The sequence below is a fragment of the Drosophila navojoa genome, chromosome 2, assembly GCF_054131105.1.
Source record: "Drosophila navojoa isolate 15081-1374.11 chromosome 2, UAZ_NAV_1.0, whole genome shotgun sequence".
Classification (NCBI taxonomy): Eukaryota; Metazoa; Arthropoda; class Insecta; order Diptera; family Drosophilidae; genus Drosophila; species Drosophila navojoa.
In genome coordinates, this window is record NC_142890.1 from 27,940,722 (window position 1) to 27,965,371 (window position 24,650).

General features: G+C 37.4%; 7 protein-coding genes across 8 annotated transcripts; 6 read left to right on the top strand and 1 right to left on the bottom strand.

Annotated features, from left to right (window-relative positions):
- The first annotated feature begins 4,818 nt into the window (after positions 1-4,818).
- On the top strand, positions 4,819-5,708 carry LOC108659699 (protein Fer3). Its single transcript, XM_018112741.3, has 2 exons — positions 4,819-5,105; positions 5,183-5,708. The coding sequence occupies exons 1-2, from the start codon at positions 4,970-4,972 to the stop codon at positions 5,635-5,637; spliced, it is 591 nt and encodes a 196-aa protein (XP_017968230.1). The 5' UTR covers positions 4,819-4,969; the 3' UTR covers positions 5,638-5,708.
- Positions 5,709-5,887: 179 nt separating this feature from the next.
- Positions 5,888-7,463, top strand: LOC108654423 (uncharacterized). The gene is given in 6 exon segments (XM_030384452.2): positions 5,888-5,894; positions 5,953-6,072; positions 6,148-6,587; positions 6,652-7,009; positions 7,077-7,126; positions 7,129-7,463. Coding segments are annotated over 6 exon segments (1,119 nt in total). The 3' UTR covers positions 7,273-7,463.
- Positions 7,464-9,320: 1,857 nt separating this feature from the next.
- LOC108658127 (sn-1-specific diacylglycerol lipase ABHD11) lies at positions 9,321-10,356 on the bottom strand. The gene has a single exon (XM_018110783.3). The coding sequence runs from the start codon at positions 10,276-10,278 to the stop codon at positions 9,382-9,384; it is 897 nt and encodes a 298-aa protein (XP_017966272.1). The 5' UTR covers positions 10,279-10,356; the 3' UTR covers positions 9,321-9,381.
- A 690-nt stretch (positions 10,357-11,046) lies between these two features.
- On the top strand, positions 11,047-12,131 carry Fer3 (48 related 3). The gene is made up of 2 exons (XM_018110889.3): positions 11,047-11,421; positions 11,501-12,131. The coding sequence occupies exons 1-2, from the start codon at positions 11,286-11,288 to the stop codon at positions 11,959-11,961; spliced, it is 597 nt and encodes a 198-aa protein (XP_017966378.3). The 5' UTR covers positions 11,047-11,285; the 3' UTR covers positions 11,962-12,131.
- A 2,534-nt stretch (positions 12,132-14,665) lies between these two features.
- LOC108659703 (uncharacterized) lies at positions 14,666-16,256 on the top strand. The gene is made up of 4 exons (XM_018112746.3): positions 14,666-14,915; positions 14,979-15,466; positions 15,530-15,896; positions 15,976-16,256. Exons 1-4 carry the CDS (start codon positions 14,723-14,725, stop codon positions 16,179-16,181), a joined length of 1,254 nt encoding a protein of 417 aa, XP_017968235.1. The 5' UTR covers positions 14,666-14,722; the 3' UTR covers positions 16,182-16,256.
- Positions 16,257-17,727: 1,471 nt separating this feature from the next.
- On the top strand, positions 17,728-19,760 carry LOC108659697 (uncharacterized). 2 transcript variants are annotated; one of them, XM_089265707.1, is made up of 4 exons: positions 17,728-17,854; positions 18,150-18,507; positions 18,565-19,085; positions 19,140-19,760. In XM_089265707.1, exons 2-4 carry the CDS (start codon positions 18,186-18,188, stop codon positions 19,662-19,664), a joined length of 1,368 nt encoding a protein of 455 aa, XP_089121833.1. In that variant the 5' UTR covers positions 17,728-17,854; positions 18,150-18,185; the 3' UTR covers positions 19,665-19,760. The 2 variants fall into 2 exon arrangements, with proteins under 2 accessions (XP_089121833.1, XP_017968226.1); XM_018112737.3 differs by having other exon boundaries at positions 17,730-17,858.
- Positions 19,761-20,505: 745 nt separating this feature from the next.
- On the top strand, positions 20,506-23,966 carry LOC108654367 (uncharacterized). The gene is made up of 5 exons (XM_018105647.3): positions 20,506-20,886; positions 21,272-21,792; positions 21,869-22,428; positions 22,489-23,218; positions 23,333-23,966. Exons 1-5 carry the CDS (start codon positions 20,568-20,570, stop codon positions 23,894-23,896), a joined length of 2,694 nt encoding a protein of 897 aa, XP_017961136.1. The 5' UTR covers positions 20,506-20,567; the 3' UTR covers positions 23,897-23,966.
- Positions 23,967-24,650: the final 684 nt, after the last annotated feature.

Below are 24,650 nucleotides of genomic sequence, written 5' to 3' on the forward strand. Positions count from 1 at the left end.
ACTTCCGCGTTGTTTTGCCGCCATTTTGTTAGGTTTTGTTGTCATCCGCCATTTTGTGTGTGTGTGTGTGTGTGTGTGTGTGTGTGTGTGTGTGTGTGTATGTGTGTGATTTTTCTTTTATTTTTTGCTGCACGTGCATCGAACAATAGTTTGAACCCAGGGCTGCCTCAATTGTTTGCCCATAAATAATGGGCAATGTCATAGCGAATGTGGCGACAGTTGGCACTCACAATTGGCCTCACATCTGAGCCAGGCTTTAAAGCATGCAGATATCACGTATACGCCGCCGGCGCCACACGTACACATACACGTACACACACACACACATACATACTTACATACATGTGCAAAGAGATGCCAAATGACACACCGGGGAGCTGTGCATTTGTGAACTGTGGTTCGCATTACGCTGCATTAAGCCAAAAAGGCTGACCGAAAGGCTGTTAGCCAACAACTTTCTAACCACATTTCGGACATGGCGCAAAGTTACACACACCAAAATCGGTGTGTGTCTGTCTGTGTGTGTGTGTGTTTGTGAGTGCGGGCTGGTGCCTGCTGACAGCTGTTCGTGTTTTCTGCCAATGGAGAGCATCGCATTAGCGCCATTTTCCACTCTGCGGTCATAATTCACTGAAATTAATTGTCGCATTCAAGTACTATGCGCCTTGAACAAAAACCGCACAAGAACATGCCAATCGGGAGTACACGACTGCCCCATACTCTATTCTCAACTGCAAGGTGTCTAAGATGTGCTCAAGCTGAACATTTCGAGGTATGACTGGCTGTTTGCGTAACACCTATGCAAATATAATTCACAATTCCGATCACGACCTGCTCAATATTTTCTGAAAACATTGAAACAATATAACAGGTTTTATTTCACATGATTTTTTTTTTTTTTAATTTTTGTATTACAAAATAAAATATGAGTTGACCAATACCAGTGTTTCATTTTAAGTTAGCTATTATTATTTCATTATTAACTCTAATGTCTAATACAAATATATACTTACATAATTTTTTAGATTTATTTTACTTAACTAAATAAACTTAAAATACATATGTCCTTAGGCATGCTATGAACAGAGTATATACAAATGAATTTCTGATGCATTTTTTTGCCGGGTATCCTATTAATCCCACTATCAATGACGTAGCCAGTTCAGTGTTGCTTTGAAAAACTAATTTATAGTAAGACAGCTGATGTTTCCACTCTTATCTTAAAAACAAATTTAAAGAAAAGTTTAATTTGATTCGAACTTATCATTCACTTGCTCTATCGCTCTGCCTTATTTCTTCCCTCTTTCCCATTCTCTCTTTCAAACAGTCTTTCGCCTTTCTTCCTCTTGACAGTTGATGCAGGAATGACTGCCAACATGTCATCGAGTATTTCCAGTGCACTGAACATGCTCTCCATATCTGAGGCTTGTTTGCCAAATGAGTTTGGCATAGGTTGCCCGCTTAGGCTCGGTGCCAAGTGTCTTTTGTTATTCCCAGCTAACTTAAGCTTAGCACAAAACTTAAAACAATGCGCAACAAACTTGGCACTTGGCGCTTTGTTTCTGTAATTACTTTGCCTGCAGTTTATGATAGCTTTCGCTGTGCAATTCTTTTCCATAACAAACTCAAATTATGGTGGACTTTGTTAAAATTCAATTAACTTGTACTAAATGGCGTCTCTCAAAATGATACAAGCTTGAAAAGTTTTCTTATTAATTAATTAATTCAAAGTAAGAAACGTAAAGACCTTACAAAAAAGAAAAGAAAATAGTTGGCTTCTTTTCATCCTAGTCAAGTATTTAACTCTACAAGCAAACGGAACACTTTAAGCCAGACTACCAAATAAGCAAATAATGCTTTTGACCTGCTCGTTGCTATCGCTTTGTGCTCCAAAATGAATCGAATATATTGAGGCGGCAGAGGGAAAATCCAGACGCTCGCACGTTTCACACGAATAAATCAGGGGGAAATCTTCCAAATTGTTGCCCATTGTTGCGTACTTTAGACTCCTCACCTTATGCTATTCCGTTTACCAATACAAAGATATTTTCCATTCACCCAACTTCACAGTCAAGTCCTCTCGCGCTATATCAAAACTCTCTGTGTTTATGTGTGTGTGTGTGTGTGTAGTTAAAGTGGGAGGACTTCTAGAGGTTGGTTCAATTGGCTGTCATGTTGAAGCTCCATCGACTTTGACTTTCACTTTATTTTGCTTGCGTTTCTGTACCTAAATCTCCCTGTCGACAGCATGTTGTAGACGTTTCTCTACTTGCCGGCGCGGGGGGAGAAAACCAGAAAAGGGTTACGAGCTTCAGAAATGCGCTGACAGCGCATTTATTCCATCAACATACGCAGCGAATGTGCTGTCATTGAAATGCACCATTTCCAATATACTGCACACATGTTTTTGGAAAAGAAAGTACAATTTCGTCATAAATTGTCACAGCTTCGAAACCTGTTTCAGTTGGAAGCAATTCGAGCACCGTCAACTGCAGTCAGCTGCAGTAAATAATTATATGTAGTTTTATTTAAGCATTTCTATTTTATAAAAGGTGTTCATGCTTCAAGGTGAAAGGCTTTATTTAATAAACAATATCTTGAATTTGTAGTAGCTTGTCAAACATTTAAAAATATTCCTGTCATGATCAGCTGGAGTCTCCCAAATTAGCATAAGGCTTTTGAAATGAAAAGAATTAGTAGTTAACTAACGAATATTTAATACAGTATAATATATAGATATATATAAATAAAAAATTGTACACAAAATAATTACTCGATGCATCGCAACGATTGCAATTAAATTTTGGATGAATTATAAACTGCTAGCATAGAATTCCCCATTTGGCGAATTTTACTTTCGTTTCAAACAGAAATTCGGGTTTCTTTTTTTTTTAAAGATATAAATTGCGTTTATTGCCAAGAGTTTAATCATCCATCTTTTTATTTTTCAACTCAAAATGATTTAATACTAAAATTTCGATTTGAAATGAAAATTAATTTATTTCCCACTGATTTCCTTATAAAAATTGTATTATTCAAAAGCGTCTTAAATTTAAGTCATAAATGCTTGTACGTGTTGAATTAAATTTGTTACCGAAACACATGATTAAATTCCATTTCATTCGTATATCAAATTTAATGGCAGCATTTCAAACCAAAACATTTTTATTTTATCATTTTATTGCATTTATTTTTAAAGCCAACTTCACATTCACATTATGTAGCAAACATCTTAATAGTATAGATTTACTATAGAACGTAATACATATGACATGCCAAGTCTCTCTGAGCTAACCTGTATGCAAACAAATCCCCAAATGACGTCATAAATAACATGCATTTGGGTGGAAAATTAGGTACTGGCAAATGATGCTGCAACGAGACGCACACAAAACTCGCAACTCTACATATTTTTACACTTTCCACATATATCTACGCAAGTCTGCGTGCTCTATAGAGAGTATAAATCGCACACAGTGCTCTGCGCCAGACACAAACAAATCGTCTTTGGAATTTATTCTTTTTTCACTTTATATATCATGGGAATATCAGAGAATTATTGAGAGCCCGGCTTGCTTTTTCCTGGAAAAAAGGTGTCAAGTGCGTTGACGGTATAAAATATATATATTTATACCAGTATGTACATGTGTGTATTATACCTATTCAAAACAAGCTTTAGTTGCTTTTAAAAGAGGCATGAAGTGAAGTGTGTTGGCTGGCTTTAAGTAACACCCTCGCAAGGGTTTCATGTTCCACTGCAAATGCGATGCTCAAGAAGGGACCCTCGTTCTGATTTAATAGTTTGCATCGAAAGCGTGTCCTATCTAATTTCTAATTATTGATACACTCAAGAGCCTTTCAGAAGTGGTTTCTGTCGAACGACAAAGCAAACATTTAAAATTTAAGTAAAATGAAAATTTTTTTTGTATTTTGTTTCTAAATCTAAATATATACATATATTACAGTAAAATTTTTATTTGTTTTTTTTTTTTGGATCCCAATTTAATTTTGTAAATATTTAAAGTTTTAATTTCAACAACGAGCTAACTATTGATAGGCAAACTCTTATATTTATAAGAGAGTAAATACCGGTAACTTATCCGCGCATTCGCTCTAGTAAGCGAGAATGTGTGTGAGAACGCAACATAATTTAGAAATATGTTGAGCGAGATTCACGACAGATTTTTATAAACAAAAACAGTACATGCAACAGTTAGATGTTCAGTACATTAGGGGCATTCAATATCTTAGATATAAAATTTATAATTATATTACCAAATTTTACTGAACTCATAATAAAAAGAACAAATTTAACAGAGAAATTATTTAATAATTACATATAATTGAAAAAAAAAAAAAAATAATTATATGGTACTTGGTGTACATTATTCCGTTTACTAAGCCAGTTAAATTTCCATTCTACTATAATAACTGCAGTCGAGCAAAAGTGGTGCTGGCATTGGATAACGCTCTTCAGAGGGAAATTTTTCCTAGTACTAAAAAAACGCCACCTATGTCTCATTTATATTCAAGCGAATGCATACTCCAAATAATGAAATCTGGATCACATTAAAAAAATAGTACTAACCTTTCCTAATATTTGTGAGTTTCAGCAATATTATATAATTTTTTAACAAATATTAAAATACTTTCCGATGGAAATATTCAGTTATATTCATTAATAACCTACCTACATATCATATATTTTCCATTGACTTCAGCATGCTACGATTTCAACCCCAATTCAATGATGGCCAATCAGAACGCCTCAAAATGGCCGACTCAACTGCGCGTCACAGATGCTGCACTCCATAAGGGTTGTCAGAAATCCAATAAGTCCAACTAGGGAGAGCTGATTTCAGAGCAGACATCACAATCAGAATTCAATCCAATTCGGGCTTCCAAGCAGAACAGTAGAGACCCAAGGTCTACAGTCGATACAGAACACAGAATCTCTATATATACCTACATGCAGCATCCGAGTGACCAACCTACCTATATGCCAGGGGTGCCCTTTCAGCCACTGTGGGGCCAGGAGGCACCACCGCCACCGCCCATAGTTCCCTACCAGGACCTTATAGCAGGTTTCCCCTGCTCCGATTTATGTAAGTTACTCAATTGCTCAATCCGTAATTTAAGTATATTTATATTTATTTCTGTTTTACCATTTCTTCACAAACAGCAGTCTGGCAAAGATCTCAGGTTACGCCGCTCGTCAATCAGCGTCCGACCCCTAACGGCCGCTCCCACGGTGCCTCCTCCTCCAGTTCGAAGAAAACACGACGCCGCGTGGCTTCCACGAGTCAGAGACGGGCTGCGAATATACGCGAACGCCGTCGCATGCTCAACCTAAATGAAGCCTTTGATAAGTTACGACCAAAGGTGCCCACCTTTGCCTATGAGAAACGACTCTCTCGCATTGAGACCCTGCGCCTGGCCATCAACTACATTGGCTTCATGGCGGAGTTGTTGAACGGCACACCATCTAATGGCCACAGGACCCGCTCGGACACATACGGCGGTTTGAACGGACATCATCAGTCAGGAGCTATGCCTCCAATTCCTCCGATGCATTCCCATCATTTGCATCCGGCGGCCTATCATCATGACCTTGCCACGCCTTACAGTCACAGCTAGACATGGCCTGTCGTGCTGAGTGGAAAGAGTATTTGAATATCTTTCTTTGTTGTCATGCATGTGTGTAGACTCGAAATTAAATATATGTGTATTTGTGATAGATGTACAAGTTGTGGTTATTTCCGTTCTAGCCGCTGACAAATGATTTATTTTAAGAAATCTATTGATAATCTCCTCAATGATAAGTTAAAGTTTCAGGCGATTAAACAGCTAAGTTGATGTTTATTGACAAGGCAGGAAGCAGTACTCAATGGAAGGTAAAACGAGCATGTTTGGACTGCAATATTTGTCTAAGTACTTGGTTGTCTCTCTTAGACCCGCAGCATTTGCAGCAAATTTTAAAGAAGGAATTCAATGCATTTCAGAAAATAGAAAACGTTCGCCTGAGTAATGTGCCATATGGGCAGCGTGTGCAAATCGGCATTAGGTTAGCAGGTGAGCAGGAACAGAGCTAATTGCTGAATAACCAATACAAATTACGATATCGTTTACGATAACACCATCGAATAGACGACTCAACTCGGCTTGTGACCTATCTGTGTAAATCGGTTCCAAAGCTTCCAGCCTTCCAGCTTGAAGCTCAGATGCACAAGGTGGTGCTGCCAGCTCTCGAGAGCCTCTTTGACGATGTTCAGAAAAAAATCAATTTCACACCTAGGAGCTACGTGAGTAAAAGCAGTCTGTATTTAGATTATCTTCCAGCCACGGGCTACTGATTCGTCACCAAACTAAATGGTCTAGACCAATTGGCAATGGAGGTGATCCTATCAAGGGTAGCTGCTTATCATGCGGCTTCAGCGTGTTATTTGCAATCGAATCGAGACCAATTGAATGAGTTTCCTTCATATAAAGAACCAGATCAAACCTTAATAGCAAAAAAGAGCTGGATACAGCAACAATTTTATGAGAGTCTGAGGGCTAACGGCCTGAGGCAATTTGAAGATAAGGTGGTAAGTTTTGGAATCATTTGGTGGAGTAAGTACCTTAGATAACAGTATCTGTATTCGCTAATAGAAATCCTATCAAAGGACTTTATCTAGTCGCGTCAAAGCACCTGATTCGAAAAAGTCCTTCACTGTTATTTTGAACGGAGCTTGTTGCTCGAACAATTTACTTGGCTTATTTGATGAGTTTGGACAGCTTCGAGATGTGGTTTTCAATGATTTTGGTAGTGCTAATATTGGACCTGCTGTACACGATCTGCTGCAACTGCTGCTAACTGCGCCAGCAGCCAAAACTGAAAAATTCGATGGATTTTCAAGATTCTATGTAGAGAAACTAGCGGAAATTTTGAATTTGTTGAATTTTAAGGGAAAGTTTCCTTCCTTAACCGACATACAACTGGATATGCTTAGCTATAGACGACACTGGGGTAAGCTATGAAAACATTGAAAACATTTTCGACTTTGTCTTTACAAAGAAAATAACATTTTGAATAGTATTTAAGACAGTCACAGAAACTCTGCCCATTGTACTGGGTGAATTGGAATATGGAATATGGAAGATGCTTCGGAGATCTGCAAGTCACCAACATATTCAAAAGAAATCAAGACGCTGTTGCCCTGGCTGGAAAACCGCCGTTACTTTGAGGTTGAACAGCAACCACCTGAGAATCCCCCTAACGTAAATTTTTGAGGCCAGATTTGCGTGCGAACGGCTGCAGCTGCACTTGTTGATGCCACATTGAAGTCACATTAGATGGAAGGCGGAGCGACCCAACAACGAAAACTGGACAGTATAAACAGAGCGTGAAATTATTGTTAATAAATTAATGTGTGAGGGCTGCAACACAATGGGAACTGTTGTAACTACCCTCGTGTGGCGAATAACAAGTGCAAGAGCCAAATGGCGAGATTGTGCACAGCCATAATAGCCTGTGATGGCTCAGCTAGAAAACAGAAGAGAACGAAATTTTTATATTACTTTTGACGCCCATAAATTATTATACACATATATAAACATATATTTTATATTATATATTGTATTATTATTATTCTTATTATTATTTACATGTTTTAATATTATCTGCATATATAATAAACGGTAATGTTTTGTTTTTTTTTTTTCTTTTTAATTTCAGCTATTCCCCGTTTCCTACTACCTATTCCTATCTATACAAAGTATTTTAAAGTCTAACATGGTGTCTTCATTAAGATATCGATGTTTTTCTGCCTAAATGCCATGGAATTTTTGCGTTCAACATTTCATTTCTAACAGTTTTATTCTTTATCGCCACTGAGCAAATTAATTTTGAGCGCATAAATTCAGAGGGGTAAACAATCTGTTAGACGCAACTGGAATCACCTGAGGGTTGTTTGACTTCAACTGTATCATACGCTGCGACCCTAATTTGATCTTGTTTTGGTAGCATCGGTAGCTGGCAATATGTTTTGATGAATTCGTGACACTTCATGCCGCATTAGCATGGTCACCCCTACCCTACCCCTGCCGTGAGGGTTGAGGCGGACTTTGCCTTTATGAAGTGTGCTCACGTGTCTGTGATTAGCGACTTATGTCAGAGTCTTGTTATATGTAGAGTAAGCTCTCCAAATCCCACACACTTGATCACCTGCTGTGTATGAGAAACTCGAACTAAACAGATTTGAGATTAAATTAATATATTTTTTCACTTCTCTCATAAGGAAATGAGAGGATACTTTTGCCACGCGTTGCTAAACTAATATTTCCCATAGGAATCAGCTTATAAATTACAAATCTATGAACAAAGATTGGCGTAATCCGAGCAAATGCAACACTTGCTGAGTATATTAGAGCATAATACAATATATATTTGAAGCCAAGAGATGATTAATAACTCTGCCATAAAGATTAATATATGTATTTCGCAATAGTAGGCTCCAAAATCAAACGGAAACAATAAAAATTTCAGTAAGATAATGATTATATGTTTGCAAAACTACAGACACACGAGAGAAATATGGTTCTATAATATAAACTAAAATGAGGCTAATTAGATAAACATGGCTGTCAACTGCGAAAGTAAAGAGCAGTCCTGGAAGCAGATCTGGTTGTAATTATTTATTTTAAAAAACAATACAATGACTAATGCCATTTATCGCAATTAAAATTATCTGTGGAAAAAAAATGTAAATAATATATCAATTAAAATCCGGTTTTCACGCTGTCTTAAACATAAATGCTAAAATGCATTTCTATATTTCGAGCTGCACAAATTTCTGTATTTAAGTTCATGTGGAATCATGGAATCATAATCACAAGAGTTCGAAGTAAGCACAGAATAAGAAAAGAATTAACTGAATTTGAACGATGTGAATCTGCCACTGACATTACGATAACATTTAAGATGGGCCAATTTCAAGAAAAAAGATTTCAGGTCTCTAGCTCTCATGTCTTCTGAGATCGACGCGACAGACGGACGGGCAGACAGACGGACGGAGCTAGATCGACTCGGCTCGTCGCTCTGATCAGGAATATATATACTTTGTTGGGTATACCACGCCTCCTTTACATATATTTCAGCAAAACCATTATACCCTTTTAATGCGGTCAGGGTATAAAATAACCACGTAAGTCTAACGTCCGTTATATTTTGTTTACTCTTCTATATTCTTCTACATTGTTTGAATTGCTCTGAACACAATTATGGGTGTATCATATATCATGGAAATCTGCGTAGAAGTTGAAAATCTTGTGCGAAGACCAAATCCTACCGAGGAATTGGTCAACTGATACTAGCCATCGGCCTCTATAGTGTCAAAGTGATTACAACATTTTACAGCCTGTGCAGGTTTTCGTAAAGTCAACAACTAACTGGACAAACTTCTGGGGCTGATCCACGTGAACTTTGTGATGAGCATTCAAATACTCGACATGCAATTTGGGAAAGAACTTTTTCATTATCTTGACATTCGTTGGCGTTACGAATTTGGACTTTCGTCCCGCAATTAGCAGAGTTTCGCCCTGGTATGGCGGCAGTCCCTTTAACGACTGCTTGTATCTGATCATTAATTGACTCCAGCTGTCGAAGATGGCCTTCGCGTTTACAGTCCAGGCGAAGCAGCCATTGTCATTCTTCTGCAAATTCGCAACAATCATCATCAGATCAGTTTCGTTTTTAATCAGTTTCCTGAGCTCAGGCATTATGAATGTGCGACCCTCCTCCAGGGAAAGATCTTTTGGTATTTTCGGCAGCACATCCACCATCAATTTGAAGAGCCTGGCTGCATTGACGACTTCCGGGGGCAGCGGTCCTGGAGTTATGTCCACCACGATGATACGTTCCACGAGATCGGGCCTGGTCAGCGCCAGCGTCATCAGCGCCCGCCCGCCCATGCCATGACCCAAGGCAACAATCCGATTCAACATTCTCTCCACGATCAAGGCCTCCACATCCGCAGCCATGTCGGCGGGCGTATGGCTCTCGCAATGCGGACTCTCGCCATGATTACGGGCATCCACAACTATGAGCCAGCGCGAGCCCTTCTTCATCATGTGCCGAGCCGAGCGACGCCAATTGGATCCCGAGAGGTTCAGTCCATGTAACACCAATATAGGTGGGGAGTTCATTTGACTGTGAGGCATCTGATAGGTCGTTGAGTTCAGTTTCACGGTATTACAGGTGCGCTTGGAGTGAACCATTAAAATTGGCAGACGTAACATGCCAACGGATAATTTTGAAGTCTAACTGATTGACTGAAGCAATATAAAAAGAAGATATGATTGAACGGTTCACTCAAGCTCATCCTGTTCAAAAATGTTTAAAACCGTTCATGATTATAATTAAATTAAAATCGGTGTTTTAGTCCCAGTGAGCTGTACTTACGTTATAATATTCTTTACTTGGACGTGGAAACTTTTTAAGCTTCAGTGGCTGTCTGTTAATAAATATCAATTTAAGAAATTAATTTTGAGACAAGTAACCAATTCAAACCAGTACTTCAGTAAAAATGATTAGTAAACTTATTAGTAAATTAGTTTTAATAAATTTTTGTAGTATTTCAATCAAAACAGCTCCGTATAAAATCACGTAAAAGTTGAAGAAAATTGACTAACATTTGTTTAGGCAAGAATTTTTACATATAGCGCCATCTATGTTTCATTATTAATTAAAGCGAATACATAAACCATCAACATTTTGAGACCATTTATGAAAACTCAAATTGCAAATATATTATTAATCAACGCAAAAAACAGAAATTCAAACACAATCTCTTGTTTTTCTTTCTACAACAGCCTTATATCTGAGATCAGCCTTACGAGAATACCCACCAGTTTCTAATGCTTTTACAAATATTTTGGTACTTTTTTAGATGAAAATATCTTGTTAAATTTTTTTATTTTATTCTATCTATTATACTTTTCAATAAGATAAAATATCTTTTCCTTATATCCTGAAAAGTTGCTTAGCACGGTTCTCAACCCCAACTCTATGATAGCCAATCAGAAAGCCTCAAACTGTTGCCCATTCAAAATGGCCGTCTCAACTGCGCGTCGCAGATGCTGCACTCCATAAGGGTTGTCAGAAATCCAATAAGTCCAACTAGGGAGAGCTGATTTCAGAGCAGACATCACAATCAGAATTCAATCCAATTCGGGCTTCCAAGCAGAACAGTAGAGACCCAAGGTCTACAGTCGATACAGAATACAGAATCTCTATATATACCTACATGCAGCATCCGAGTGACCAACCTACCTATATGCCAGAGGTACCTTTTCAGCCACTGTGGGGTCAGGAGGCACCACCGCCACCGCCCATAGTTCCGTACCAGGACCTTATAGCAGGTTTCCCCTGCTCCGATTTATGTAAGTTACTCAATTGCTCAACCCGTTATTTAAGTATATTTTTATTTATTTCTGTTTATTTCCATTTCTTCACAAATAGCACTCTGGCAAAGATCTCAGGTTACCCCGCTCGTCAATCAGCGTCCGCCCCCCAATAGCCGCTCCCACGGCGCCTCCTCCTCCAGCTCGAAGAAAACACGACGCCGCGTAGCTTCTATGGCCCAGAGGAGGGCTGCGAATATACGCGAACGCCGTCGCATGTTCAACCTGAACGAAGCCTTTGATAAGTTGCGACGGAAGGTGCCCACCTTTGCCTATGAGAAACGACTCTCTCGCATTGAGACCCTGCGCCTGGCCATCACCTACATTGGCTTCATGGCGGAGTTGTTGAGCGGCACACCATCCAATAGCCAGAAGACCCGCTCGGACATGTACGGCGGTATGAATGGACATCATCATTCAGGGAATGTGCCACCAGGTCCGCCAATGCATCCCCATCATTTGCATCCGGCGGCCTACCAGCGTGACTTTGCCTCGCCTTACAGTCACAGCTTGACGTAGGATGAAATCTAAAGCGGAGTATAATAATATTATATAATGTTCCATGTTGCCATGCCATGTATATAGACCTAAGACAATATATATAAATGTGATAGATGCGCAAGTTTTGGATTGTGTTTGTGATTAAGTTTATTATTCATAGTGATATAAGTTTATATATATTAATGAACGAAATAATTTATTCACCTTTAAAGCAAACCAGCTGTCCTTTTTCATTCGTCCTGCATATTCTTCAACCCACGAATAAATTCAATCTGCTACAAAAGTTATTAAATTTAAATAAACTTGAGTGAGTGAAAGAGGGTTTGCCAATATTCCATTGAAAGACAAATGGAACCCAAGTTGTATACTTTGTTTCAGGCGTTTCCATCAAACCACTCGACTGGGTGGATTAAAGAAAATAATTAATCAGAGATTTTATATATATATATACAAATAGAAATCAATCGCAAGTCAAAATTAGATCGACAGAAACTTTCAATTTGAATTTGCAGGATCTATTGAATGGCAGTTTTTTTTAATTCAAAAAACATTAACATCATTTAACCTAAATATAAGAACGGGTAAGGTAAGAAATTATTAATTTAAAATTATTTCTTTTGAACAATTGTTTTAACAATCATATAAAGCTTACGTTTCATATTTATGTTTACTAGTTCAGGGCTTTTTTTTTAGTAAAAGGTTTTTACAATTAAAATTTGGGTTCAAGACTTGTATATAAATTTCTAACCTAACCAATTATGAATTTTTAATTAATTCCAAAAGCTTCATTTGGACTATTTGGAGTTTTTGATATGTGTAGGTGCACATTTTTCCTATTTTGAGTATTGGTGAGGATATTGCTTATTTTTTATTTTGTTTTCTGATACTTTAGATTTCTCATTTATTGTTGGGTTTAAAGTGCTTATAATTTGTATTTAAGATTAATCTTTAATAAACAAAACGCTTTAGAGTTTGTCACAGAAAATCCCGTCTATCAAGCTGGGTAATTCGAATTGTCAGTCAGATTATGTAAATCACAGATACTTTGCGGTTGAGTAGCAAATGAAATTGATTACTTGGAAAACTTGTACGGATTGCGTAAATAATGAGTAACAACAACCACCTGATAATACCCCTAAGAGGCACACTTCCAACTGCAACATACAACATTATTTGAAGCCCAATTTGCGTGCGAACTGTGGCAGCTGCTGTGTGTGTGGCACATGCTGATGTCACATTGAAGTCACAGAGACAGACAGAGAGCCAAAAACGATTAGACAAAAAACAATTGGACAACATAAACAAAGCGTAAAATTATTAATAATAAATTGAGGCGATGCAATGGTAATTGTTGCAACAACCCTCGTTTGGCAAAAACAAGTGTAAGAGTCAAGGGGCGAAATTATGCGTAGCTATAATACCCTGTCAGTTGGGTATATGTAGTAGTGCTATAACAAAACTTTTTTAATAGACTAAATTCACGAATACAAGTTTTATAAATATTTTAGATTTCTCTTCACAGTTGTCAACTTCATTTATAGGGTATTTTCTAGTCTAATATAATTTTATATTTTAGATATGCTTTGCAAGCTAAATACCATGGAATTTTTGCGTTCAACGCCCATTTCAACAGATTTACTCCCCTCTATGTGACTTTTTTGAGAATCGCCACAGAGCAAATTAATTTTGAGCGCATAAATACAAAGGGCTAAACAATCTGATATACGTAACTGAAAACACCTGAGGGTTGTTTGACTTCAACTGTATCATACGCTGCGACCCTAATTTGATCTTGTTTTGGTAGCATCGGTAGCTGGCAATATGTTTTGATGAATTCGTGACACTTCATGCCGCATTAGCATGGTCACCCCACTCCCTACCCCTGCCATGAGGGTTGTGGCTGACTTTGCCTTTATGAAGTGTGCTCACGTGTCTGTGATTAGCGACTTATGCCAGAGTCTTGTTATATGTAGAGTAAGCTCTCCAAATCCCACATACTTGATCACCTGCTGTGTATGAGAAACTCGGCCTAAACAAATTTTACATCAAATTCCTATCTCTTGTCATAAGCTTATATGAGCTGAGATTCTTGCCACGCTTTACTTAATAAATATTAGCCATAGTGAATCTGCGAATTTGTGAACGATTTCTGAGATGTGCGTAATCCGTGCAAATCCTCCCTCGGCACTATTGTGCGCATGTCAAATCAATGTGACAAATTAATTGAATTTTGTTACAATTTTCAGCGAAATTTGCGCAAAAACGTCGAGACTTTCTGAGTATATTAGAGAAAAAATCTAATATATATTTGACGGCATGATAAATGAGCCCAACAGATGCTTACAAATTGTGGGATAAGGATTAATATATTCCGTAATAGGAATAAAACGATTTGGCTTTGATTGTATTGAGATAAGTAAGCATTATTAAAAGTAAAGTTCACAATGATCCAAAATAAATTTAGATAATAACTAATAAAGCCAAAACAACTTATTGAGTATCTGTATTAGCTGTAGTCAACGTTGTACATTCTTTTTTGTATTTATTGATGGAAAAACCGTTACTGCAAGAGCTTTACAAAAATACAACTAAAGTTCCAATGCAAGAGGGCCTCAAAGCTTTAGCATATTTATTAATCAGGCGTAATTTTGTAGAGCTTTAAGCTAATCAACTTGAAAGCTCATTCATTGTTGGTAAACATACGGCAGAGCGAGCGCAATGTTTGTAGTATCTATAAATAAACTCTCAGTATAGACCAATATTTTCCATAGGAACCATCATGGCAAAGGCAGACGAACAAAAGTTGCTAGCCTTTCCAAGTTGGTTAGATGAGCATATGTTTATAGAATTCCTGCAACGTGACTTTAAAGACTACAAAGCCATCAAAAATTTTGAGGTGGTGCAAACAAGTGGCGAGGGCGAAAACTTTACATGTTTGGTAGTGCGTGTGAAGATTATCGTGGAGTTGAATGGTCAGTAGAAGCTTTAAAGAAACGTATCAAGTTCCAAATACTACATATATATACATCTTAAAGACGGAAGCCAAACATCAACTTCATACATAGGTAAATTGTTGCCCACCACTTCAAGCACACGAGATATGATTGCCAGCTGGAAGATCTTTGATAAGGAGAAGCTAACCTATAGCAGCTATATACCCGAGTTTGAGCAAATGTTCATGAAAAAGAACAAAGAGTTATCATTTGGTCCCAGATACTATCAGCCAACGAATCCCGCCAGTGCCGAGTTGATCATCTTGGAAGATTTGGGAAATCGAAGTTTTAAGAATGTGAATCGCCAGATGGGCTTCGATATGGCGCATACTAGAGCGGCTCTCGATAAATTGGCTCAGTTTCATGCAGCATCTGCAGTTCGCTTTGAAGTGAGAGGCGCCTATCCGGAAATGTACGATCGAAATCTTTGCAGTGAGGAGGACAAGTTCAAGGAATTCCGTGAGACGCAAGCAAACTCTCTGATCAAAGCGCTGCCACTGTACAACGCTGCTTATATGGAGAGTGAATTGGTAAGTTAACTTTAATTGAAACCCCTGTATTTAACGAACGATTACCATGTAACTCCATTATAGCAAACCTATACTTCCAACGCACCAGATATGTTCCAGGCCCGTGCGCCCAAGTTTGAGGACGAGTTCTGTTGCCTCAATCATGGCGACTTGCATTGCAATAACATCATGTTCCAATATGACGAACATGGAGAAATTACAGAAACATACTTTATCGATCTGCAAATGAGTCGATATTGCTCCCCCGCACAGGATTTGATCTACGTTTTGCTCTCTTCGGTTTCATTTGAGCTTAAGCTCTCGAAATTTGACTACTTCGTTTTTTACTATCACAGCAAACTAGTTGAATACCTCAAACTTTTGGATTACACCCAGCCAATGCCAACACTGACGGCACTGCACATTGCAATCTTAAATCATGGCGATTGGGGTGAGCGAAAATCTGATAAATAACTCGTATTGTTATACTCATTCATTTGTATTGATATTTTTTTTAACAAATATTGTAGTTTACCCTGTTATATCACTTCTGCTGCCTCTCCTGCTCATCGATCCCAGCGAAAAGGCGAACATGGATACAATGATGGACCAGGAGAGCGAAGGCGATCAACTGAGGACGACCATGTTTGGACATCGCACTGTGGTACAGGAATACAAACAGCTGCTGCCATGGGCACACAATCGCGGCCTATTTGTGTACAAGACTGGAAATTAAATTAGAGGCAACTGTGATATCTAATTCTAGATAAATGTACAAATTTGGGAGATATATATCAAAGAAGAAGATAAAAATTAAATTAATATTGGCAAGGCAAAGTCCTTACTATGTAAACTATGTTTTTTGCAAGTAACGAAAGGAGTGAAGTATCGAAAATCCGAAATATATATACATCAAAATCAATTTGTATCGATAAAGGATAAGTTGTCGCAAATTATTATAGTCATTATGATTCAACAGAGAATAACCGAAATAAATAAGTATGATTAGCCTTTATCAACAATTGTTGCCATCTGCCCACTTCAAGAACGCAGTTTTGTAATCAAGTTTACCTGATAAGGTGGCACAAGACCAAGCTATCGCTTGTTATCACAAAAAAAAAAAAAAAATTCTAGTCGTATTTTCGTATTATTTTTCTGACAATGAATGGCACACGCCAAAGAATTTTTTCTATATCTGGATTAACCAAAATAGAACAAACCCACGAACAATGCATAATATATTTGATTTACGACATACTATTGTATATGGATATAGAGTATATGTATAGAGGCATGCAGTTTATAAAGTAGTAATCACTAATATCAGAGTGCAAAAGAATTTGGTATTCATGAATCAACTTGTCGTTGGAGTTTAAGAAATGCGCGAAATAATAGGGAAAGATTTCACTTCTGGTATTGGTGACTTATTCTATTCTGTTTTCTGATTCGGATACAGCAAGATGAAACGCTCTTGAAAAAGTATTCTAAGCCTTTCTTATACTAAATATCCACCCCTCATTCGATGTCTTGATCAAGAATATCTGCTTTATCTGCTGCCTCCTTTTATTTGTTATATTCGTTTGCACAAAATCAATATACCCTAAAATTGCAATTACAATGGTTTCAGGGTATAACAGGTTTACAGCTGATAATTGTTTTTAATTGCTTACGTAATCCCGGCTGAAGCAGCTTATTGAAGAGCTTTTTCGATAAGAATCTTTCTCAGTGCTACCATTGATTTCATCATCAATTTCATCATTTGACCAAAAAAATTTAATACGTTTCGCAGAATTGAGAAATTTTATTAGATAAAGATAAGATTAGGGGCATTTCCGTGTAACTTGTTGAAAGAGAAAGCTTTTGATGTCTAATTTTAGCAAGACCTATGACAATAATTTTCGTATAAATTAATTTACTTTCTGAAAGATCAAACAGTTAGCATTCTCATAGTAATGAGGATGATTAAAGCGTTTTTTGTATCGAATTCGCATTCTGCAATGGATCACTATAGGAGACTGCCTGAAAAGACTTCGGAAAAAGCTGCTCTATTAAATACAAAGGACACCTGCTATAGACCCAATGCGACGTCGATGACCTACAAGGAATTGGAAAAGAAAAGAAAGAGGATGGAAGTATTTACTGTTTACAAATAAGCTCCACAATTCAAGAATAAAAAAATGTTATAGTTTATTCTAAAATTCAATAAAACAATGTTGTAATCAAAAATGATTTAAGTTACTTTTCATTTGTCATTTTAGAAATTTGTAAATAGTAGGCTCAAAAATGGAAAGTAAACAATAGAAATTTCAGTAATAAACGGAATAAAACAGAAACATGAGGAGTATACCGGCCTAGTCATGTTAATTAGATTAATATGACTGTCAACTGGTGCAGAAAATAAAAAGTTATGTCAGTAAGTGTCTATAGGATACACAGAACTGTGAAATCGAAGATAATGAGCATAGCTTATTCGTAATTTACACTCTTTAATGAATATTTATACTGAAAAAGATTTACGTTTTGCCATTTGAATATGGGCATAAAATCATTTGTATGAGTCGCATAAACGATCATGCGTTGAATAATGTAGGTGATTACCAAGCCGAGTTGTCAGCGGAATAGATTAAATTCAATCATTGGAAATATATCTATTCCAGCTTCATTAATAATGTGTGTTTGCCTCCTCTTATCTATTCCTCTATAGTTGTAAAAGTTTCTGTATTTAGCTCAATGTAGCAACATGGGTCAGAGCAGTTCGAAGAAAATACAGAATTATAAAACACAGAATACTAAAAACAAACCAAGCAATTTCCAGAAGCCCATCCCTACGGAAAGGGTACGAAATGCCAATGCAGAGATCAGTCCTCAGTTAAAGGCGCCAAAACTTATCGATGCGAATTTAGTACCAGATTGGATCCACAAGAAACAATTTTTAGAAATCCTGAGTGCCAATGTGCCACAGTTTTCCAAAATTCAAAATTTTAATATATCGCCCGCCACAAGTGCGGGTGAAAACTATTCCTCATTGATACTGCGAATAGCCATAGACGTGAAGCTAACAGGTTAGTCACAACTCATGAAATTGCTTTATTTGAATTGTCTTTTATTTTGCTCTTAAGATAAATCCACAAAGTCATTGGCTTTTATGATGAAAGTACCCCACGAATCAGCAAAAATGCAACAGATGCTAAAGACGGTGAACTTCTTTACCGTTGAGAACGCTGCCTACACGGAACTAATTGCCAAGTTTGAGGAACTTTATAGGTCAATAGGTCTGAACATCACCTTCGCTCCACGTGCCTTCAAATTCTCGGAGAGCCTGAGAAAGGAACCGAAACTGGTGAATACGGTGCTCATGCACGATCTGAGCCAGGATGGTTATAGGAATGTGAACCGCCTGGAATGCCTTAATGTGGAACAGACCAAGTTGGTCTTACGCAAACTGGCCCAGTATCATGCAGCTAGTGCACAATGTAGATCGCTCTACGGCCCATATCCGGAGCTCTTTACGCAGACTATGTTTGCATCGAACAAGGACAGAGCTTTATCCATATTAGAGGGTATAATGGGTCCGTTTAAGAAAATGTTTTTAGAAAATATCTACTACTTTAAAAATGGCGACAGATACTACCATAAGTTTGTAAGTAGAGGCGAACCTCAGTCCAATTTTATATTGTATCATTTTGTATTTTAGTCAAAACTTTTTGCCAAGATGAGCAGCAAATTTTTAAGTCTTAGCGTCTTTGATGACAGTGAGTTTAATGTTATCAATCATGGGGATTGTTGGATAAACAATTTACTATTTAAATTCGATAACGATGGCAATCTGAAGGACATGAAATTTGTGGACTTTCAGCTACCAAAATATGGCCATCCTTCGACAGACTTGCTCAACTTTCTCATGTCCTCGGTGCACATAGATTACAAGCTAACGCATTTTGATTATTTCATTAAGTATTATCACGATCAGTTGATCGAGCATTTGCAATTACTGAAATATAAGGATCGGTTGCCCACCTTGAGTGAACTCCATATGCAACTCTATAAATATGGTATATGGGCGATTACAGCCTCCGTGATGGTGTTACCCATCGTTCTATTAGATCAGAGTGAAGAGTCGAAGGAATACAAGAGCCAGTTATATACGAATGTGCGCTATAAAGAAAATATAGAACAAATAATGCCCTGGCTGGATAATCGTGGTCTGCTGGATTTGTAGCATTCAGTTCGATAAATAAGCTTTTCAGATTAAGATTACAGATTCAAGAGTTCGGGTTATTCAAATGAACTTTAATTATTAATTATTTATTAACAATTTTCAATTTGTCGTTAGAGTAATAAACCCAGATCCTAATCAAAATTTATTTTTAAATATATTTCGTATCGTAATACTAATAAATGGTAAGATTTAAAAAATCATACGGTCATAGACCTTTTAGAAACACAAAAAAGTGAGCTACATTTTAATCTACAATCACTGACGCACACACAAATGTAGTTCGCACACTTATTTGTATAAATAGAATCAGTAGTAAAATTGCATGTATTGCGATTAGATAGCCGAGCAAATTATGGGGCAAGTTCTACTATTATAAAAATTGTACATAGTCATTGTGATTCTACCAACAATCGATTTATAAGCAATTCGATACGGTTGAAATTACATTATATTAAATGATCTATATTAATTGCCAGTTTCATAAAATGATTGAGATGGACAGGTTGTTATAATATGTATGAGATCTTTATAGATCTGTATAGTGAGCTTTAGTAGGAAAATATTTATTGAGTTTCCTGTGGCTTTGTAGCTTTGACTTCTCATATATAAGATATATGTTGTTATATTCATAATATACATATATGGGAAACCAACTTGTAATTCGCTATTAAAAGACTAAATATTTGACAATAGATTTGATAATCATAAACTATTGAAATGGTGACACAATAAATTTTAGTTTTATGCCACCAGTCAACAAAATGATTAATTTTATCAGCAGTTATCAGTAAAAGCTGGCTATAAATATCGACGTAAATGGTATAACAAATGCTCAGTTGAAAGTTATTTGTCTAACCGTGCAGACGTTTTTAAATCGCTAAATATTTGTATTGAAGATCAGCAATGGGTCTTAGCTCTAGCAAGTCAAAAAAGAAGTATGAAGTGGAATCTGCCGCCAGCAAACCCAATCCAGACCCTGTGAAGGACTCTAACACAAATGTAAACAAAACACCGGTCGAGGTAAAGCCAAATGCAGCTCCAGTGATTGTGAGTGCAGTGCCCATCCCCGCGTGGATTAACGAAGCACAATTTGTGGAAATTCTCACTCAAACTGTGCCCCAGTTTTCCAAAATTCACTCATTTAATGTAAAGCCCGCTATGGGAGCTGGCGAGAACTATGCGACCCTCATGCTAAGAGTGAAAATCGATGTAGAGCTCAAAGGTTAGTAACACGTAGAAATGAGTGATTAACAAATCCGATTCAATGTATGAATGAAATGACTGAATGCTAAAATTAAATTGGCTATAATGGCAGGAGGTCTGCACACGCCAATACATTCTTAGATAAGATTATGAATACTAGGTTCCTCTATGGAGGCCGAAATGTATAATTTCAGCTATGGCTATGGCTATTGGATCATGAGATGGAAAAATAAATAGCAAATAATTGAATAAATATGTGAAAAGGCTGTTAGATTCGTTAAAGAGGCAGAAAAACCCTATACGTATACTAATTTTTTTGCGGAATGAAATCAATTCTTGTATATTTATTACAATATGATTATTATTTATATAATTCACTATATTGATTATAATTTTTAAATTAGATAATACCATCAAACACAGTTCATTTATGATGAAAGTAGCACATGACACTGCTCAAATGCAAGAAATGTTGCAAATGGCCAATTTCTTCGATGTTGAAAATGAGGTCTACATTGATTTAATACCGAAATTCGAGGAGCTTTACAAGTCGAAGGGTTTAAATCTAACCCTTGCACCCCGCGCCTACAGATTCAATGAAGGCCTCAAAACCGAGCCCAAACTCAAAAACACCGTTCTCATGTACGATCTGGGTCAGGATGGTTATAAGAACGCCAATCGCCTCGAGGGCCTCAACATAGAACAGACCGAGCTGGTGCTCCGTAAACTTGCTCAATATCACGCCGCGAGCGCTGTCTACAAAAGCATTAATGGACCATACACAGATAGTATTACGTATGGCATGTTTGGTAAAGATCCTCAGATAGCTCTAGCTCTGATGGAGAGTATGTTTGTGTCCACGCAGAAAATTTTCCTAAATAATCTACAAAACTTTGAAAACTGCGAGCAATATCACGAGAAGTTGGTATGTAGTACATCAATTTATTACATAAATGCATATATTAATACATATTCTAAAACATTGTAATTTTAAATTTCAGGAAACATATTTTTCGAAAATAAACAAAGCGTTTATTGAAATGGGCATGCCTAAGCCTGATGAATTTAATGTTATTAACCATGGGGATTGTTGGGTCAACAATTTTCTCTTCAAATTTGATGAGTCTGGAAAGGTGCATGATATGCTTTTTGTGGATTTCCAAAATCCCAGATACGGCCATCCTTCCCAGGATCTTTTATACTTCATTATGACCTCAGTGAACATAAGCTATAAACTAACTCACTTTGACTATTTCATCAAATACTATCACGATCAGCTGGTTGAGCATCTCAAGCTGCTTGACTACAAGGAGCGTGTGCCCAAGTTGGTGGAGCTGCAAATAGAGACCTATAAATATGGCAGCTGGGCCATCATGCCCTGTTATATGGTGCTGCCTGTGGTGCTCCTCGACCCGACGGAGTCGGCCACGTTTGAGAACTTCCTCGGTGACAGTGAGACCGGTGCAAACTTCAAGAAGCTAATGTACACGAACAAACGATACAAACGGTACATTGAACAGATTCTACCATGGCTGGATAATCGGGGCTTATTAGAGATCTAGTAAGTAACACTATATAACCGTAATGCAAAGCTGAGTATACAATATTCTTGTTTCTTTAGCGAACCACCTCAATCACTCCAAGCTGCAGCTGTGTCAACAACTCCCTCAACTGAGAAAGTCGAGATAGACTCAAATATACCCTCATGGGTGAGCAAAGACCATTTCTTAGAGCTGCTCAAAGCAGAACTTCCTGACTTCAAGGATATTCGGGATTTCCGTGTTAAGAAAGCCACCGAAGCGGGGGATAACTACTCCTCCATAATGCTCTCTGTCGATATTGATTATCAAACAGTTCATGGTCACACACTGTGTAAATCTTTCATGGTGAAAGTTCCACCAGCGAAAAATGCAGAGATTCTGGACATAATGCTCACATTCAAGAAAGAAATATCCATGTACACCGAAGTCATTCCGCAGCTGGAGGAGCTATACAAGCAGTGCGGACAATCCGTTGTCTTTGCTCCCAAGAATTATAGCCTGCCGAGTGCACCTGACTGCGATCACATTATCTTGCAGAATCTTCGTCCAGCGGGATACAAAAACGCAAATCGCCTGCAAGGACTGAGTGTAAAGGAAACGGAGCAGGTGTTGGCCAAATTGGCCCTGCTGCATGCCGCATCTGCACAGCTCTATGTAACCAAGGGCCGCTATGCTGACTGCCTGGATAAATCGATCTACAAAGAAAGCATGCGTCCCGTATTTGAAAATGACATGTCAAAAGCCTTAATTGATTCAAATGTAAAAGCCATGCGAAGCTTTAAGGGCAGCGAAGTCTTTGGCGATAAGGTGGTAAGTTAATAATACTATAGCTAAAGGATAAATACCAAATGAATATACTAATTAAATATTAAGATACATATTTTGTACTCTATTCAAATATTTATAATTCCTTTTCATCCACAGGCCAAGATACTTAACAATATTTTCGATTGTGAAATGAAAGCAGGCGTATATGATGAAACCCAATTCAATTGCCTCAATCATGGTGATTGCTGGACAAACAATGTGATGTTCAAATACGATGCAGAGGGCGAGATTACGGACACACTCTTTGTGGACTTCCAGAGATCAGTATTCAGCACTCCCGCCTTGGATTTGTATTACCTACTACTGTCCTCACCTAGTCTAGATATAAAGCTTGAGAAATTCGACTACTTTATACGCTACTATCACACCGAGCTGCAGCGAAATCTGGAGCTGCTTAAGTATCCCCGACACATACCAACGCTCACCGAACTCCACACCATTCTGCTGAAGAATCCCTTGAGTGCCGTGACTACAACAGCGTTCATAATGCCTGTGGTACTGCTCGATCCCACCGAAAATGCGAGCCTTGATACCATGATGCGCACAGATGAGGAAAGCAAAGAGTTTAAAAATAAGCTCTATTGCAGTGACAGATTTCGTAAACATGCTGAGGCGATATATCCTTGGCTAAATAGCAAAGGCCTCTTAGATCTTGAGTAAAACTTGATGGGAACGCTTGTGAATATTTATGTTATAGCGAGCTTTAAACACATTTCGTTATTTAATTATTAATAATAAAAGTAAATATATGAAACAAAATGTACAGATATTTTTTTGTAAATAAAGAAAATTATAAGATTTGAATTGAAAAAAAAATGCGAAATAGGAAATCAGATTAATTTATAAAAAAAAAAACAAGTAAGAAAGTAAAACTTTCATCTCTAGCTCTTATATTTTCTGAGATCGACGCGCTCGAGCATTCGGATAGACGGATGGACGAACAGGGCTAAATCGACTGCTGAGCTCGTCGCTATGATCAAGAATATATACTTTCATACATACTTTTAAAACAAAACCAGTATACCCTGACTTCCCATTAAAAATGGGTTTAGGGTATAAAAACAAACACATCTCAGAAAACGCATATACATTTTAATTTCCACTTTTGTATGTAATAGCTAAAATCGGCTGTGCTAAGAGCATTCCCAGCCTTTTGTTTTGTTTTTTAGTTTTTTAGTTTACAAAATGCATCCAGTTAGATGCGCAGCCAATACAGTATTTAAAAGAGATTCATCTTGTAATCCCACCGTCGACGTGATATCCCTGTAGTAGATATACCGTCAACATCATATATATATGTACATATAAACCTTAATTATACAATAGCTATTCAATTTTGCAGCTTTGTATTCACCAGTATGGCTTTCATGTAGAGCAATGGTATCTGTGTAGCGCTGCATAAGACTAGCATTAC